The sequence below is a fragment of the Nicotiana tabacum genome, chromosome 7 (assembly GCF_000715075.1).
Source record: "Nicotiana tabacum cultivar K326 chromosome 7, ASM71507v2, whole genome shotgun sequence".
NCBI lineage: Eukaryota > Viridiplantae > Streptophyta > Magnoliopsida > Solanales > Solanaceae > Nicotiana > Nicotiana tabacum.
The window spans coordinates 46,853,705-46,873,721 of NC_134086.1; the positions used below are offsets into that span (position 1 = coordinate 46,853,705).

The following is a 20,017-nucleotide window of genomic DNA, read 5'->3' on the forward strand; positions in this document are numbered from 1 at the left end:
CGTCCGTATGAGGATGGAAGGTTGTACTCAACTCAATAAGGTGCATTATTTTTTTTGGTGTGGTGTATTAAAATTAAAATGCATTACATAATTTTTTTTAAAATTAGTTGTTTACAAAAATGTCCTCTATATTCTTTAGCTTTAAGGGTAATTTTGTCTTTAATCATGCTAATGCATGCATTAATAGTCTTGGTATTACTAATACCATGGTTTGCTATGCATTAGTTATACATATGATAATATCAAATAAGGTGTATAACTAATGCTTGTATTAATTATATATAGGTTGAAAAAGTGTACCAAATAAAATATTACTAATACGCAAAGCTAATGCATGCATTATTTTCTCTAATGCACTCTACCAAACGATCTCTAAGGGGTCATTTGGTATGAGGTATAAGGAGGTATAGAGGTGATATACAAATTTAATACCACATTAATACTCTGTTTGGTGAGCAAACCAAGTATAAGTTATCCCCGTGTTAATTTTAACACCGGGATAACTTATACCTTATAGAGAGTGGGGTAATTAGCACCGGTATAACTTATACCTTCTTCTTAGAAATTATGCAATTGTCATTCTTAATACAACATACCAAACAGTGAATAAACAACAATCCCTGCATAAAAGCTGGTGAAAGGAGGAATAATTATTTACAATTTAAATAGAAAAAAATAATTATTAATATAAGAGTCTAAATTTTTTATTTTACCAAAGTCTAAAAGAGTGTGTATATATATATTAGAAAGAAGGAAAAAAAAAGATCAATTCGGCCAAAAAGACTTTAATAAATTCAAACTTTCAAAGTAGCAGCATGTAGGGGTGGGTATAGGTTGAGCAAATCCAAAATCCAAACCGAAATTCGAATTTTTTAGATTTTTGGTTTGGATTTTCGGATTACGGATTGGATTTTAGATTTAATTTTGAAATATTTTGGATTTTGGATTGGATGTTGGATTTGGTACTTTGGATTTTTGGATATCCGAAAATCCGAAAATTTTATACATTATATTTAGTCCATTATCTATATGCTAATAATAATAAGTTCAATACCCTATCCATTATATATTATTTCATATATACAATATTAATTACTAAGTTACTGTCAAAATACTTTCTATTTGGACATAATTTTATTATTGCTACTCCTTATCGGTCTTATTAATGTCTCTGTTGCATTTTCTTGATAGTAATTTCATTACTTGAATACTTTATTTGGATGATTGCGCTGGGAATGAGTAACTTTTCAGGCAATTTAATATGAGTACTTCATTTAGATATTCATTTTTGTAAAAAGAAGAAATATCTCAACTTATAAGCTCAAAACCGAAAATTCAAAATATCCAACCCGATTAATCCGAAACCAAACTTAAAAAATCTGATCTAATCCGAACTTATTTGGATTGGATTTGGATTATCATTTCTTCAATCCGAAAATCAAAAATCCAAACCGAAATTTTATATTTAATCCGAACTAGTCGAATGTCCATCCCAAGTAGCGCAGCATTAAAAAATAGTAGGGTAAAATACATATTTTACCCATCGACCTTGTACCCAAATCTAATGAAGCATTATTCAAAGACAGTAGGCAAGGGACTATAAGGAAGTGAAGTAGGGTCGGCAGATATAGGCTTCTCTTCTATTGAATAAGTGGACTCCCCCCTTTGACTTGAGCATTGAATTGACTCTTCTTCGATAGCTTTCAAGCGCTGAACCCGATCCAATTCGTTTCGTAGTCGTAGCTTATTGGCCTGAGATTCTCCATTGAGTGGTTCGTACTTACGACTTGGATTATCTGTTTCGTGGCTCACAAGAAATCGTTCTATCGAGAAATCATTAGAAAAGCTATTTTCTCTATTGGATTCTCAGTTAGCTGACTAGAAATCGAATTATCTCGCCGGTCGGATGAAACCACTTCTTCTTCTGTGCCCGTCTGATTCGGTGCTGTCTTCCCACTTCACTAAGAAAGAGTCTCGACCGACCCAGTATTGACTTATTATATACAAGTTTTGGCTTTCCCATGACCGCTAGACGGAAGTTTCCCGCCTTCCACAAAGATTCTATACCAGTAGAATACACAAGGATTCTCCACCCATTATTATCTCTATTATAGAGATGAGATGTCGAAAGATAGAGATAGAATCGAGACAGATCTTCTTTCTTCTATCTCTCTTGTGGCATTCATCATCTTGAGTGCACAATGTGTCTGTCTCTCATGCGAATGAGGAAAGCAAGATAACAGAGTAGCTTCCGCCCACAGAGTCCTCTCCCTTCACAAGGCTGGACTGATCCCCGGAGGTGAAGCCAACTTATTACTGATTGAGCATGATGACAGGCGGCAGTACTTTCTTCGCATCCTTCGTTTCAGGACAGGAACCATCAGGTTTTATTATTTCTAATATCTCTTATTCATATATTACTAAAGGCTCACAACTTCGTTCCCTTAGGCTCATTTGTTCCAAACCTTAACTACCGCAGCTGATTTAGACCACTCACGGGGAACAGCAGAACGAAGCCTTTTCGCTAGCTGCTAAAACAGGGGTCGAAGGGTATAACCGATAAGCAGGAGCGCCCTCATCGATCTGTCACCCTCGTTTACCTTTACTTTAGATAACCACTCGCAGTGAAAAACTGGCTATGATCCCACAGGAGAAGATGCTCCCGAAGACACACACATGGAAACCTCATCTAATCATCCCAGATCACAGAATAGAAGAGATCTGGGTAAGGATGATGAAAGCGGGCCCCTCTAATGCAAACCGCGCGGGACCGTCCGCTAGCTCACAAGATTCCACTACAGTGGATCGGCCGGCTCGTAGGCTCTATAGACTCACTCTCTTCACAACGAGAGGAGTTTACTACACGTATGGCCTCCTTTAGCCTTGTCTTAAACGTTGGCTCCGTGGCCCAAAGTGCTCGTCTTGTTTTTCTCCCTGGAACTTTTGATCCCTTCCGCTCCGTTCGTTCCGAGCTCGCGAGCGAAGTTTTGGCATGTCAAGTCTCTTTTCTTTCAACTCCGCTTGGTGATCGCTCATGGCTAATATAGGTAGGTCCAGAGCTAGCTAGTGTTCAGAAGTCACTTAAGAGATTGAATATGGGTCCTATTAGAATAGGCTGTAGCCGCAAAGAGATATAGATTCGCATTGCGGGAAGGGAACCATAGCAGCTGATAAAGGCTGCTGGTGGAGCCGGAGAAGAACCGGGCGAAGGGCTGGGGCCTTAACTAAGTACTAAGTACTAAAGCTGCTGGAGCGACTTCCTTCGATTGGACCTGCCAATCGAATGAATCGTAATCTCGCTACTTCCCCTTTCTGTCCTAAGCGGGGGAGAAGGATTAAAAACCTTGTGTGAAGGAATATCAAAGTCGTTGACCAAACATCCGGTTTAAGGACAAATGGACAGTGAATCAACAGAATCGAGTTGTTTGCAGGATAAGGATTCGGCAGTCGAGACATCTATATTTATTTCATTAAGAAAGAGAGGAAAGGATGCAAGCAAGGAAGCGCTAACCTATACCTATACGACTGCTATTCTTATTGATATTGATCAATGCGGGCTAAGGACGTTGATACCTGAGCCCTCTTCCAGTCTTGTTTTCATGCTCCCCAGTCGAGATGCCAAAGAAGAAGGAAGATTGACCACCGTCGATTCCGTCATGCTTTTCATACTGAGGTCGAGGTTGTAGGCCCCCTGTGTGTACACTTCTTCCACATGGGGAAGGAAAGGAGCCCCTTTGCTTGCTTTTTGGGACATGTAAGACAGCCTAGCAGATCCTTTTGAATGTCCATCAAAGGCGAGGTGGGAAATGCCCCGCACGAACTATCTGATCAAGTTTTCTTTTTCCTATCACAGGCAGCTGGCAAAGCCGTGTTTGATCGTCGCGTACATGCTCCGTTACAGCTTCGTTCATGCGCCAATCAATTGACAGTGAAGCAGAGAAGGAAGAGTTTTGATCACCGTGTGGGTAGTCTCTATTAGGGTTTCCGTTTCATGTGCACTAAAAAGGAAGGAAGACTGGTGCGACTATAGTAATGCCAAGCATACGAGCAAAGGACTCTACCTACCCCATACTGACGAATGAAAGAAGCTCATCGCGGATGATAGGACAAGCGATAGCGGTTCCATTCTTGCTCTTCCTATTCCATACCATAAACAGACACCTTTGATTCATCGACATTGGCGCTAGAGGCTCTACCCCCACCCACCAGCCCTTTATGGAGTTAGCGGACCAAGAGCAAAAATTCCCCGATATAATAAAGAAAGTAAGAAGGGTTCCAAACCATTGAAACAGAAAGCACTAAAGACTGTTACGACGTGGCAGAAATGATCACCGTCAAGCACAAGATTCAAAGCTGGAATCTTCCTACTCTTGTTAGTTGGGACAGAGCATCCTATCTTGTTGATTCTCCTTTCCCACCGCCTCGAGCTCTCGCTTTCAGGGTGGATACGCAAGAAATTCACTATGAAAATTGACATGACACAATCCCTGAAGAGTATGATGTGCCCGGCCTTGCTTCTCTTGATCCCCACCCACCTCCCGTAGAGGCGGGTCAATATCAATATCTATACCAGAGATTGCTTTTAGCTTTATCTTTTCAGAGACAGGAGAATTCCTTCTGTACTTACAAGAATGCTACTTAGGGAGAAGAATCTCTTGACTCAGGAGCACCTGAATCTATTCTTTCTGTGTCCCACATCCGCCTATGTTAAAGCACTCCGCCAGGTCCGTACTAGAAAAGACTCGGTCAAGGTCAAAAGCACCTGCGGGTGACTTTTTGTCTTACGACACGGCATGGTAATTGATCGAGTGCGCTTTCCTTTCTCCTACTCCCACTTCGGGAAGGGAAGTGCTAAAGGGCGGGCATGCTCGACTGAAAGGAGAGGAAAGCTTCTTCACTTTCGGCACGGGCGCGGACTCCGCGATCTCTGGGTCGCCGAGGTTCCTTTTCTTCCGCCTCTTAAGATCCGCTATCTCTATGATTTGATCCTTCGCGTATCGGCCCCATACTTCTTTGATCTCCCTTTCTCCTGACGTAAGAAAGTGACACAGGCTTGGCCAGCTTTTTTCAAACTTGACGGTCAAGTTCCCTGCTACTTCCGTAAATACGCCTTGGATGAGCCTAACAGCCGTGTACCTGGAAGCACTTTTGTTTTCAACCGCCAGATGGTAAAGGAAGGCGCCATCCCTCCTTTCTCTCGCAATCACAATAGCCGTACAGTCGAATAGTTGAGTTAGACGGGGGATAAGGGTCGAACTATCAAAGAGGTCCGCTACCAAAGAATTAGGAGTTATAACATTCATAAAAGAAAGAAAAAACCAATATAGGAACTTCAACTAAGAAAGAATAAGAATAAGAAGAATTGCTTAAGTAAGGTAGTCGCTTCTTTTTTTCGGTATACCGCTCTGCGAGCAGAGCGAATGAACATAAATCTTTCTGAATATCATGAATATCCTTCGCCCCTTATCTCCTCATCTTCCTATTTATAAGCCACAGCTTACTTCGACGTTTTCAATTTCCCATAGAATCTCCGGAGCTTTCCTAGCCACTATAGTTTTCTTTTTTTATCTTCTTTGTCTGAAAATTGGTTTGATTTGCTTCACCTATGAGAATTTCTACCAATTCTTCTTTTATTCATCAAAGCTCATCCTAATCTCCGTCGAGATTACTGCCTTAGCCCTGTCCTATCATCTGTATAATGGAGTTCGTCATTTATTGACGGATTTTTCGGGATTTTTCTTTCTTAGAATTGGAAGAAAAAGATTGAAATGACTATTCCAAATTTCACCTATACCTTTCTTTGAGATTTCAACAAAAAATTTATCTTTTCTTATAAAATGTTTATTATTCGTTGATAGATCTAAAGCTTATGCCGTAGAAGCTGACATCAGGCTATTGGCCTTTTATCTGCATCTTCCCTCGTAGAGTGGCGTCTTTTATAAGAAAAGACTTTCTCAGTGGAACTAAAAAAAAAAGAGTTTGAGCTCTTTTTTTTGGTTGACCTTTAGCCACGCGCGGCGGCTATGCGCATGTGTCCCAAAGTGACGTATATTTTTTGGTAATGGGTATACTCGAGAGAAAAGGTTTGGAATTCGACCTCCCCTTATACGCTCTAAAAAGGGGTCATGGACTCCTTTTTAGTTTAGGATCCCCTTTCTACATTCAATTTTTTATTGAGCCTGGTGTGGAATCACCATCATTACACATTCATTCTTGGTCTGGCTGCTGGTCTAGCGAGCCTTCCTAGCCGCCTAGAGTGCAGCCTGCCTGCTGAAGACCGTAACGTAAGTAACTCAGTGCTCCATACGGGGGAAATGAAAGCAGAATTCGTTCGGATCCTCCCACATGTTCAATCTTTTTTTAGCGGTTTCCCCAGAGATCTTTATCATTAATGCAACCTTCATTTTGCTCATTCATGGAGTTGTATTTAGTACCTCTAAGAAATATGATTATCCACCGTTAGTCAGTAATGTGGGTTGGCTTGGATTACTTAGTGTTGCGCGCCTAGGAGGGCAGCGCGCTTTGGGATGCGGAGGAGCTATTATCGTCCAGCTCCCTAACCTAAAGCGGCACCGGGTTTGGACCGCAGGGAACCGTAGCATGGGGGGACGTCTAATCCTTTTGCCGCCGCAAGGCTGGCTAATCATACGCAGCAGGCTCGAATACCCCTGGTTCTGGAAGGCACATGAGTCCGAACGCTATGTTGAATGTGCGACCGAGACTACACTACGTAGGTACCTGTGCAGGTGAGGCGTCGGTCGGTCCTAGAAACGGCGGCAGCGGCACGAGGAGTTAACGACCGGACGTGCTGCAACCTAGGGATCACCAGGCAGCTCTTTCGCTCTATAGGGATCGGGGGGCATAGCACAATTCTTCTTGGAGGAGGGTTGTTTGCCCGGGTGACTGATCCTGCCATAATGTACTTCTACCTATTATAGCACCGGCAACCGAAGTCGAGCATACATACGACGATCTTCATGCGTGAATAGCCGGGAGGAAAGAAAGGGCGGTAGATGATAATGAGAAAGGGCACCGCGTCTGGACGGATGTTAAATGCGGGAATAGTATTACCCACCAAAACTTTTAAAAGTGTGTCAATTACACACCACTTCGGTGTTTGACCACATCTTCTTAAAGATTTCTATTACACGCGTCAATCAGCATCTGATACGTGTCATAAATCGAGAAAAAAAAGAAAAATTGAAAAAGCCCCTCCTCATCTTCCAAAAAAAACAGAAAAGAAACCCCCTCTCCTCATCTTCCCAACCCTATCATCTTCTCCACCACCACCATACTACTACCAACCCTTCCACCACAAGCACCTTCTTCCCAAACTACCGAGTTACGAAAGAGAAAGAAGAACATTATTACTCTTAGTTATTTATTATGTATTGGAGTCCTTAAGTTTAATAGTTGTCAGTTTAGTCTTTTCTTATTTATTATATAGTCCCTAAAAGCTGGCATTGTTATATGTTGTCAGGTGTCTAGTTTGTTAGAGTCATTTTGTTATTTATTCCCTGTACGTCAGAGTCTACAATTATGCTGAATGAAATATCATCTTTTTCATTTTAATTATGTCCTATTTTACATTCTTCTTGGTTTTGCGTGCCTACCCGTTACATATTGGTATTAGAGCGGTGCCGACCTGGTGTTTTCTGGCGATGGTAGAGTCTCAGAAAATGAAAGAAACTGATGATGGGTGGAAGAAATTTGAAACCCAACTTCAGGCGTATATGGTGGATACTCAGCAGAGGATGGCTAGGATGGAGGAAGTACACGCTCAACGACATGAGGAGAGTAATCGGAGGTTTGAGGCATTGTTAGCTCAAATGGAATCTGACCGGCGGGCAGAGTCAAACGCGGCAACTCGAGCTCATGCACTTCTCTTACAAGGAGGGCCATATGTTGAACAGGGTGATTCCTCCGTTGGGTGTAACCTCTGGTCAGCGGCATCGGTTTCCCCTCTTACACCTGCTGCTACTCTTAATTTTTCTCAGGTTGGTAGAGTTATGACATTTACCCCAGCTCCCTTCAATCCTAGATCTACCACTGTCACTGTTTCTCCAAATGTCCCTATGTCCACCACTATTCCTATTTCATCTACTGTTGCTCGTACTGAAGCTTTGCAACCAACCTTTATAACTCACCCTCTCTTTTACCCTAGCATCACCAACTTCGCTTCCTATCCCTACACTTCGTCGACCCCTCTTACTACCATTTCTACCACCAGTTTCTCACCCATGAACTATCTTTCACATCAACCTTATCACTTCTCTTTTAGGCCTAACCCAACGATAATGCCTCCACCACTGATTACCTCTTTTACCCAGCCCAACAACAGTTTACCAGCCCAAAATATGATGTCTCAGCCTAGTTTTCAAACACCTGCAGTCATAGATAACTAAATCACTTCCTCAAAATATAAACTATCATTTCCTGAGTTCGACATTAATAATCCTAGGGGATGGATACGTAGGTGTCAAAAAATTTTCCACCTTTATCAGATTCCACAAGAGTCATGGATGAGTTATGTGGCAGTGCACATCAAAGATAAAATTGACATATGGTTTGATGTTTATATGATAGACAAAGGTAGAAATGTCTCCTGGGAAATATTTTGTTTGGATGTTTGTCGTCGTTATGGGAACATTCGACCATTAGACGTCGTTAACGAGTTTAATCGATTGGAACAAAAAGGAGATGTTGATAGTTATCAGGTAAGTTTTGATGAGTTGCGTTTCTACGTGTTGCTCATTAATTCATCTTTGAACGAAGCATACTTTGTTACTTGTTTTATTGGTGGCCTTAGATCTGATTTACAATCGATGGTCAGGGCTTTTAATCCTCAAACACTGCTTGATGCCTTGGAAGTGGCTAAGTTGCATGAAAAGACCCTTGCGACCATCTACAAAAATATCCAGCCCAAGTACTATGTTACCTACCCCAAAAATGATAGTCCAATAGCCAAAAGTGATAGCTCAATACCCAAGACCCTTACTTCCCCAGCTTCGGCACCAAGGGCACTCCCTGGTGTTACCATTAAAAATCCTTTATCTAAAAATGTCTCTTTGGATACACTGCATGACCTTAATTTGTGTTTCAAGTATCACAACAAATATTTTTCGGGCCATCAATGTAAAACCAAGTTGCAGTTGATGACTGGTGAAATGGAGGTGGGAAAATGCTCAGGGGTAGCAAAGGAGGCCCAAGAAGAAGAAACTGTGGTTGAAGGGGAGTTACAGGCCCATGAGCAAGGTGAACAAGCAGAAATTTCATTAAACGTGTTGCTGGGCCTGGATTACACACCGAATACTATTAAAATTGTGGGTAACATCAAACAAATCCCATTGGTTATTTTAATCGATAGTGGTTCTACCCATAGTTTTATTGATCCTCAAGTGGCTAAAAATTTGGGCCAAATAGGTGTGCCCATTAAGGGTCTCTTGAGAGTGAGAGTTGCTAATGGGCACGAGCTATTTTGCAGTCATTTTAGCCCATCATTCATGTGGGAAATGGGGAATAATCAATTTCATTTTGATTTAAGGTGGCTGCAAGTGAAGGGTTGTGATATTGTGTTGGGAATGGATTGGATCAATTCAGTTGCACCTTTGATTTTGCATACTAAACCACATAGTATCTCTTTTATGAAGGATGGTCACTTTTTAACATTGATTGCCAGCAGAGACGCTATAAAAATAGCTCCTGCCAAGGCCAAATCCATTCAGAAATTGCTTAAGAGCAGTTACTGTAGCTTTTTAGCTCAAGCCCAATTCAATGACTTGGAAGAAGTAGCTGAGACCTTTCCTAATCAAACCCAAATGGAACAACTACTGTCCAAATTCGAGGACTTATTCAAAGAACCAAGTGGTCTTCCTCCTAAGCGTGGATGTGATCATGCAATTGATTTGGTTCCTGGTGCTATTACAGTTAACCAAAGGCCATATCGATACTCGTTTGAACAAAAGAACGTTATCAACAAAATAGTCCAAGACATGCTACAACAGAATACTCTGGTTCCCAGCTCTTTTCTTTTTTGCTTCACCTGTGATATTAGTGAAGAAAAAGGACTCTACTTGGCGCATGCGTGTTGACTACTGCAAGTTAAATGATATTACGGTGAAGAATAAATATCCAATTCCGGTAGTGGAAGATTTGTTAGACGAATTGAATAGAGCTTTCTTATTTTCAAAGCTTGACCTGTGGTCTAGTTATCATCAAAGCGCATGAAGGAGGGGGACGAGTTCAAAATAACATTTCGAACTCACCATGGGCTATGGCAATTCAAAGTAATGCCTTTTAGGCTTACAAATGCTCCAGCCACGTTTCAGGCCTTAATGCACAAGATTTTTGGGCCTTATCTTCGCAATTTCGTGTTAGTGTTCCTCAACGACATTCTTGTCTATAGTGCTTCTGCCTCAGAACATTTGATTCATCTTGAGAAGGTTTTTGAAGTATTACAAGCTAATCAGCTCTTTGCTAAGCACTCTAAATGTAGTTTTGGGCGTGATAGGATTGAGTATCTCGGCCATATAATTTCTAGTGGAGGGGTTAGTATAGATGAGTCTAAAGTCGAAGCAATGCTCAATTGGGACAAGCCTAGTAATATTAAAGGGCTTAGAGGATTTTTGGGTCTAACAGGTTACTATAGGAGGTTCATAAAATATTGTGCAATCATCAACAGACCTCTTACTAATTTACTAAAGAAAGGGACTTTTGTTTGGAGTGAGGAGGCTATGCAAGCATTTGAGGCCCTAAAACAAGCAATGGTCCAAGCACTTGTACTGGCCCTACCTAATTTCTCTCAGCATTTTGTCGTAGAAGTGGATGCTTGTGGAATAGGAGTGGGGGCTGTTCTGATGCAGCAAGCTAGACCTTTGGCTTTCCTTAGCCAAGCTTTAAGCTCAAAGCATCTGGGCTTATCTACCTATGAAAAAGAACTGGTGGCACTACTGTTAGCCATTGAAAAGTGGCGACACTATCTACAACCATCTCATTTTATCATTAAAATAGACCACTTCAGCTTGATGTTTTTGAAAGATCAAAGGGTGACAACCTCTCTTCAACATAAAGGTATAACTAAGCTTTTGGGGCTTAGTTACAAAATTCAATTCAGAAAAGGAGTAGAAAATGTTGCTACTGATGCATTGTCACGTAGATTTGAAGAAGAGGCAGAATGCAAAAGTATTTCAGTAGTGCAACCTTTATGGGTTCAGGAAGTCTTTGCTAGCTATGAAGGGGACTCCGTAATCATGGCAGCTATGGCTAAACTTGTACTAGATCCTAATGTTATTCCTAATGTATCCTTGCAGCAGGGCTTATTGAGGCATAAGGGTCAAATTTGGGCAGAAAGTACTGGGCAGAAGAGACAACAATTAATTGAAGCTATGCACATCACAACTTGGGGCAAACATTCAGGGGTTCATGCCACCTTGCAAAGATTGAAATCTCTTTTTTACTGGCCCAATCTCTCAGAGGATGTGAACCAGATGGTATCAGAATGTGACACTTGCCAAAGGAACAAGGGAGAAAATGTGGCTTATCCAGGATTACTTCAGCCTCTTCCTGTCCCCTCAAGGGCATGGGAACACATTACAATGGATTTCATTGAAGGATTACCAAAATCCGGGGGAAAAAAGTAATATTTGTGGCAGTGGATTGTTTTACCAAATATGCTCATTTTATAGCCTTATCCCATCCTTATACGGCATTGAAAATTGCTCAATTGTTCCTTGACAATATCTGTAAATTACATGGCAATCCAATTTCTATTACTTCTGATAGAGACCCGATTTTTACAAGCCTGTTTGGAAAGAGTTGTTTAAAGGATTGGGGGTACAAATTAAGCTCAGCTCAGCATACCATCCACAGACGAATGGGCAAATGGAAAGGCTTAACAAGTGTTTGGAAGGTTACCTTCGATGCATAACTGGTCACTAGCCTGCAACTTGGAGCAAATGGTTAAGCTTGGTAGAGTTCTGATACAATACAGCTTTTCATTTCGCAATTCAAATGTCCCCCTTCAAGGCGTTATATGGCTATGATCCTCCCCAGCCTACATTTGAGCTTGTGGCTCAATCCAAGGTGAACTCAGTTGATGAATTGCTGCGAGAAAGGCAGATAATGAGTCGAGTTTTACAAGAAAATTTAAGGAAGGCTCAAGAGAGAATGAAGTTGTATGCCGATGCAAAGAGAACAAAAAGATATTTTCAAGAAGGCGATTGGGTGTTTCTTAAACTCAGGCCATATCGACAAGTTTCTATGGCTGTTCGTAGAAATTTGAAATTGGCTTCAAAATACTACGGGCCTTACCAAATTGTCAAGAAAATCGAGCATGTTGCGTATGAGCTGAAGCTACCTGTCGGGTCCAAGATTCATCCAATTTTTCATGTCTTACAGTTGAAGAAAAAAGTTGGAAATCAAGTGCTGCCATCCATGGAACCCCAAATTTGTTACAATGATGGACAGATTTTGGTGGAACCTGTGGCAATTTTGGATCGGAGGATGGTGAAAAAGAAGAATAAGGCAGCTGTGAAGGTGTTGGTGCAATGGGCAAATCTATCTCCAGAAGAAGCAACTTGGGAGGACTACAATTTTCTCTGTTCTCAGTTTCCAGAGTTTCAACCTTGACAATGATGTCAAGGTTTTTCAATGGGAAATGGAATGTTACGAAAGAGAAAGAAGAACATTATTACTCTTAGTTCTTTATTATGTATTGGAGTCCTTAAGTTTAATAGTTGTCAGCTTAGTCTTTTCTTATTTATTATATAGTCCCTAAAAACTGGCATTGTTATATGTTGCTAGGTGTCTAATTTGTTAGAGTCATTTTGCTACTTATTTCCTGTATGTCAGTCTACAATTATGCTGAATGAAATGTCATCATTTTCATTTTTAATTCTGTCCTATTTTACATTCTTCTTGGTTTTACGTGCCTACCCCTTACATACCTATTTAATTCTTTGCCGATTTTTAACAAGCTTTAATAACATTCATCACAAATTCTTATACAAATTTCAAATTCAAGTTCAAATCCAAAGCTTCAAATTTGTTAATGATGTTTTTTGAATTTTATCAAAATTAATCACTAAATTTTCAGCATATTTTTAGTAAACTTTTACTCAACAATAATCAAATTAATTTTCTAGGTCATGGAATACCAAAATTAAATTTTTAAGCTTTTTAAAAGGTTAATAATTGTGATTTTTACAAGACCCAATAGCTCCGCTTTTCTTTTTCTTTTTCTTTTTCTTCTTAGTCATGAGAGTTGGAGAGGCAAAACATGAGAGGTAGATAAAACTAGAATGGGGGTTGGGGAAGAAGACGAACAGGAGGGGGAAAGCGCTGGGATTTGGGTTGAGGAAGAAGACATGGATTTATGTTTTTTTTCTTTAATTTAAAAAGGAAATAGTTAAAAAATAAAATAAAAAAAACAAATAAAAAAACTTAATTTCAGATGATTTTTTAGTTTTCACGCGCCTTTTTTATGTGTAATACACACGTTTGACACATGGTAAAAAAGGTGTGTAATTGACAGACTTTTAGTGTACTATTTTCGTGTTTAATAAGTGTGTAAAAGAGATTTGAGCGCAAGGTGAACGGGTAAAGTACATATTTTACCAAATAGTAGTAATACTTAATTTTTCTTTTTAAAAGGCAGCAGCATGGAGCGCAGTGGTAACTAATCATAACTCCGTTAGGCGTTAACAGTGTGTGTGAGAGAGAGAGAGCGCGCAACCGCCCCATTCCCTCATTCTTTCGCTTCAAGTCTTCACTACGAGTGTTTCAGATCACCTACTTTCTATCTCTCTATATAAGTATATAATCAACGCCGTCCCTCACAATTGCCTTTCACCAGAAGAAGAGGAGCATTTCCTGATATTGAATTTCTGTAAGTAATCATTGCATTTCATTTCACTTAATTAGTCGTTTTTCGTTGTTGATTTGTCCTTTCAATTACTTGATAACTTTTGTTAATGTTTTTTTTTTTTCAATCTGAATTGGATTAGTTGACGATTTTCTACGATTGTTTTTTCTCTGATTCCAAGCTTACAATTAACTTCTACCACAGTGCATCCTCAATTTGAAATCAGTTGATGCACAGTCATATACATATGGTGCGCGCGTGAGTGTGTGTGTGTGTGTGTGTGTGAGAGAGAGAGAGAGAGAGAGAGAGAGAGAGAGAGAGAGAGAGATCCGCCTTAGTTTGCTCCTACACCTACTAACATTCCACGGCCTGTTGTCACCAAACGGAAGCAAATTATATAATTTCTTTTTGTTGATTGTTTCTCTCTAAGTAAGCACTGGCTTAGGTGTTCCTTGTTATTATGCTTTTATTTATAAAAAAAATCATTTTGTTGATTCCTTGTTTGATTGCTTGATCACTTGTCATTGGAGTATTTGCATCTGATACTGGATATTTACATTTTGCACTACCGCGATTCATTTTGTTCAAAAATTTCCTGCTGTTTTCTAGCTTAAAGCCTTAAAATACATATGTGACGATAAGCCGGCAGTGAGATTAGTTTTATGTACAAATTTATTTTGCACTCAGATAAGCCGGCAGTGAGATTAGTTTTATGTAGAAATTTATTTTGCACTCAAATAAGTCGGCAGTGAGATTAGTTGATTCTGATCAGTTAAGTTGAATGTATGTACTATAAGAGGTAAATTCATGATTTGAAATTTATGGGTTCCTAAAGTGACCTCAAATCTTCAACTTTAATACTATAAAATAATAATAACTGGGTTCTCAGTCAATTATTTATAGATATTTAATGGATTTCTTAATACATATATAGGGTTTGGACAAAAGCTACTGGATTCACGTGAACCCATATTGTCGATCCACCTCTGACTATAAGCACCTGTTTATGTTTTCCATAGGCCATCCCTCCTCGTCCCTTCTTTCTCATTATTGTTCTATGTTGTTTCTGTTTTGCTTTATTTAGTAGTTTATGGTTTCTCCTGGGTTAAATCATGTTTATTGTATTACTATGATTGCAGGTGAAGAACAATGACAAACACACAACTAATGGAGATTCAACCTCATGAGCTCAAGTTCACATGTAAGTTCTTGAAACTTTGCATTTGCTTCCTCACAAAATTGACATGGAATGAAAAATAGAATGGAAATATGGGGTGAGCTTGACATTTTCTGGCAAGTACTCTTGATGCCCTTCAATTGCATTGAGTACTAAAATTTTGAGCTAACTATATGAAAGCATCAACATCTGCTAAACCCAAGAATACTTGCTATTTAATGAAATCACTGTACAGAGTTGGCTTTGTCATGTACTATTCTGAGTGGTAGTGACTGCTTTTCGACTACACTAAAGCTGAGGAAGCCTGTTTTGGTTTCATATTCTTCTTGAATTAATAGATGTGTGTCGCTTGTAATGATATTCAGAGGTACTGAAAAGGAAAAAATTATTTAAGAGGTTATTTAATTTGCTTAATGCCCTATTTGGGTTGAAAGATAAAAAAGGTAACTACTGGATGGTAACTATCTTATCTATCATTTATCACTATTTGACATTTAGCCAAATAAGAAATGTTCTTATAAACACCTTCTTGGTTCAAGAGGAAGACAGTTCAATAAAGAGTTAACCTTTTGAGACTTATTGGGATACATCAAAGATGTTTGCTTATTCTTGAGTTAGGCTTCATATGCATCTATTATATTGTTTTGGATTAAAGGATGCGCTTCTAACTCTTATCTTTGCTTTTAGTTGAGGTGAAGAAACAAAGTTCATGTGCAGTTCACCTAGTTAATATCACAGACCAATATGTAGCTTTCAAGGTATGGTAATTTTGTCGAAAAGGCATTCATATAAACTCTTAAGAAAATAAGATACATGCGCAGCTGCCCCTTGTTGAGATTGAGCAAAAGGCCATCCAACTCTGTACTTTTTGTTTTACAGGTGAAGACCACTTCACCTAAGAAATATTGTGTCCGGCCAAATATAGGTGTTATCAAACCAAAATCGACATATGATTTCACAGGTATATATAATTTCTCTTTCTGGTTCTTATTCATTGACAGCCATAAAGTTAATTATCCTTGCATTGCTAAGCATGCTTCTTCAAGTGAGTAGTCATCTACGAGTTGGGGAGCAAAGACATTGCAGCAAAGTAGATGTAGCTTCTGTTAGTGCTCCTGCTTACTGAATCTTTTTAGTAATCTAAACGTCAATGTGTGGAGATCAGCAACACATGAAAGGAAGTTTCATTCAACTAATTTTCTCCTTTCAATGCTCATGCTTGATTTCTGCAGTTTGAGGTCTGGTAATTTGACCTATCAAGATGACTTTACAAGATATTGTCAAGTCAGATTTGACCCTGAATAGTAGTTATCTCATAATTGAGCTTGAATTCAAATACTCTATAGCAAAATTAGTCCAACCAAGCAAAGATGTGTCGAACTTTGTATCTGTGCTGGTTGATTAAGACCCCGGTCAAAAGAACATTCTTCAGTTTCTAATCCTGACGTTATCTTGAGATGCAGTTACAATGCAAGCTCAGAGGACCGCTCCATCCGATATGCAATGCAAGGATAAATTTTTGATTCAGGGCACAGTTGTCCCTTTTGGAACTAGTGAAGAGGAAATTACACCCAGCATGGTAAAAGTTACAATGCCTCATCTGAATCAATGATTTTATACTTTCTCATTTTCGTTTTGTACTTTTGCCAGTTCAACAAAGATAATAGAAAATATATTGAAGAGTGCAAATTAAGGGTTGTTCTGGTTAGCCCACCCAAGTCTCCAGTTCTGCAGCCCGCTAATGGAATTTCCAAGCAAGGTGCACCTATTGAGACTTCAATGCAACAGGAAAAATTTCCAAGTGGTGTTGAAAATCTTCCTCCGGCTCAAACTGTAAGTTGCATTATCATCACTGTTTTACTCTCCTGTATGGAAGTGCCTTCCAGGAATTCAGTATTTAATTATCTGATAAAAACCATGGAGAATGTCAACTAATGAATTACTGGTTTGCAATGCCCTGCATATTTCCGTTACTTTTGGCCAGCTAATAAACTTTGGTGACATTAATTTTTGGTGCGGTTGTTCATTGGTCATTGGCATCATCAAGAGAAAAAACATACTATCATGAGACATTTCCTTTTCTGAAACTGTGTTAATGCAGTAGTAAAAGTTTTCTTTCCAAATGCAGGTCGGTAAGAACAAGAAGGATATTAAATTTGAGGAAGAAATAGAGGTTTTGGACTTAGGTTTGAGCTCTGCAAAAAATACAGAGTCCAATACTGATGAGGTTTGTTGAAACAACAATATGTCAAGTATGTGTGAAAGACGTTTGTATAATGACAACTTTTTGAACTACGGCGATTTATTAGAGACAATCGCTTCTCAATGCAGGTGGTTGAGAATAGCAAAGGTGCGGATTTTGTTGCAGAAGAAGAGGAGCCAAAATTGGCAAAGACTGTGGAAGACATCAAGTTGAATTCTCCTAAGAATAGGGAGTCCAATACCAATGAGGTCGTCAAATCAAGACATCTGAACATGGAGACAACAAAATTGTCACTATCCAAAGATGTTGAGGAGCTAAAGTCTGTGGAAGATGTCGAGTTGAATTCTCCTAAGAATAGGGAGTCCAATGAGGTTGTCAAATCAAAACATCTGAACATGGAGACAACAAAATTGTCACTATCCAAAGATGTTGAAGAGCTAAAGTCTAAGATAAATTCACTGGAATCTCATCTAATTGAGGTTAGTCTTCTTGTACTAGATTCTGGTACTCTACTACTCGAGTATTTGGTTATGCACTAACACCACATCCTTCAATATCTATTGGACTGGTATTGACTTGTCAGTAAGCAACTCTTGAAGTAGCCTGCAGAATTCCCTTCCCCAAAACATTGGTGCTGAATAACAATGATACTCTAGCAATCTTGTGGCCTAGAATTTCTTTATGAAACAAAGAGTTGGAACTTGATGAAAATTTCCTTACAGGCTGAACACATAATTGCGAAGTTTAAAGAAGAGAAGCGAAGTACCATCAAAGACATGGAAATTCTGAAACAAGAATTGGTTAGTGACTGTATCTCTCTATGCTGTCTCTCTTGCTTTGTACTCTTAGTGGTGTATCTTGTGCTTTTCTCTAACAAATTGTTCTGCGATTATCCTAACATCTCTTTAAGGAAAGCAAGATAATGAGCCTTCTTTCAGGTTGAACGAGTAATAATTTCTATCGCTTTGATTTTTTTTTTTTTCAGTTAAAAAGGGTGTTACCAGATTAATGAGTTCATGTTGTTGATTTTCTTACTGCTAACTGACAGGAATTGGAGACTGCAGAACTTTTTCACCTCCTAAAACTAAATTGTTTAATAATCAAGTTAAACGAGTAATAATTCCTACCAGTTTGTTTTCTTTATAGTTAAAAGGGTGTTACCAGGTTAATGAGGAGTTCATTGTTGTTGATTTTCTTACTTCTAACTGACAACAACTGCAGAACATTTTCACCTCCTAGACTCAATATTTAAATAATCAAGTTGAACGGGTAATAATTCCTATTGGTTTGATTTCTTTACAGTTAAAAGGGTGTTACCAAGTTAATGAGGAGTTCATTGTTGTTAATTTTCTTACTGCTAACTGACCATTATTGGGAACTACAAAACTTTTTCACCTCCTAAACTCAATTATTAATAATCAAGAATGTGTTGAGTGATAAGTTTAATCAAGGCCATTTACGTGGATAAAGAAGTTTGATGAAGCAGTTTGGATGCTGATCCTATGTACATGTTAACAAAGAAATGAATGGTCCTACCGGAGTTGCTTTAGAATCTGAGGCGATGTCAATCTTGTGCTTCAGGCAGAAGTGCAACTTCTCTTGAAGAGTTTTAGATCCATTTTATGCTATTTAAGGGTATGTTGGCTTTGTTCTTTAGAAAATCGAAAGTATGCTCCTTTCTATTACAATGGAGTAGAGTCCTGCTAGAGTTTGTTGTCTCTCGAATCTCAAAGAAATTCAGCACTTATCCATTTCAAGCCTAATCAGAGAAGAATTTCGCCTTAAGTTCTACATTTTATGCCTTGCTTTCTGAGTTGAGGGGTAGTTTATGTCCTCAGAAAGAACAAATTTTTCCAATCATTCGCAATGAAGAACTTTGTAGAGACAATTGATTTTGTAGACCATAAATTAGTTTCCTCCTAATGAAACGATAAAACTCGTTGGCTATTCTGCTACCATGCAACTAGATGCTGCATATGTCTAGGATAATCACTTTCTCAGGTACTAACAATGATGATTGGAATGTTTTTGATAAATATTACATGTAGCTAAAGTGACTTCATAACAGGTTGAAGCCCCATTGAAATAATCAGACTTTTGCTGTGCTGTTTCTTTATTATGAAACGAAATAGTTTCACCTAATTCTTCTGCATACGAACTTGGGATCACATTGACCTCAAGGCTGTGTCTAATTCTAAAATTTTGAACCTGTCATTTCTTACAGGCATTACTAAGGACGAAGAGTGTTGGAAGGAGAGCTCAAGTCGGTTTTCCCCCGTTATTCCTTTGCATAGTTGCATTGATTTGTCTTACCATTGGGTATCTTCGACGTGCTTAACAAGGATTTTGTCTGGCTTTTTTGCTATATTGTAACTGTTTAGGAGCTTACTGTATCTTCAGCATATTAACATTGCATCTTTTTTTAGCTGTCAACCTAACTAGTTTGTGAAAATGGTGGATGTATGTAGATGGAATTCATAATGAAAAAGAATATTTCAATAAAGAATTACTAATAGTTTTGTAACCTGGAAGCACCTTGCTGGAGCTGTCGGAATGTCATTTGGGTTGGTCTAATATTTCCTGCTCATTTCTTAACTTCGTATATCTTCAACCCATTAATAACTAGAAATACCTTGAGATGCCCAAAAATGAATTTCTTTTTGTTTTCCACATAGTTAATACGTATGGTGTAGGAAAAGTTAAACTGGCAACAATGACTGAAACTATATGAATTTTGGACTTTTGATGTGTGATTCGAGTTGATCCATCATCGATA

General features: G+C 38.9%; 2 protein-coding genes across 2 annotated transcripts; both read left to right on the plus strand.

Annotated features, from left to right (window-relative positions):
• Nucleotides 1–12,009: 12,009 nt before the first annotated feature.
• LOC142162076 (uncharacterized) lies at nucleotides 12,010–12,627 on the plus strand. Its single transcript, XM_075218382.1, has one exon. It carries the CDS (start codon nucleotides 12,010–12,012, stop codon nucleotides 12,625–12,627), a length of 618 nt encoding a protein of 205 aa, XP_075074483.1.
• A 1,050-nt stretch (nucleotides 12,628–13,677) lies between these two features.
• LOC107791475 (vesicle-associated protein 2-2-like) lies at nucleotides 13,678–19,765 on the plus strand. Its single transcript, XM_016613559.2, has 10 exons — nucleotides 13,678–13,885; nucleotides 15,001–15,062; nucleotides 15,726–15,796; nucleotides 15,918–15,999; nucleotides 16,502–16,617; nucleotides 16,689–16,871; nucleotides 17,167–17,265; nucleotides 17,370–17,720; nucleotides 17,964–18,041; nucleotides 19,466–19,765. The coding sequence occupies exons 2-10, from the start codon at nucleotides 15,011–15,013 to the stop codon at nucleotides 19,577–19,579; spliced, it is 1,146 nt and encodes a 381-aa protein (XP_016469045.1). The 5' UTR covers nucleotides 13,678–13,885; nucleotides 15,001–15,010; the 3' UTR covers nucleotides 19,580–19,765.
• The last annotated feature ends 252 nt before the right edge of the window (nucleotides 19,766–20,017 follow it).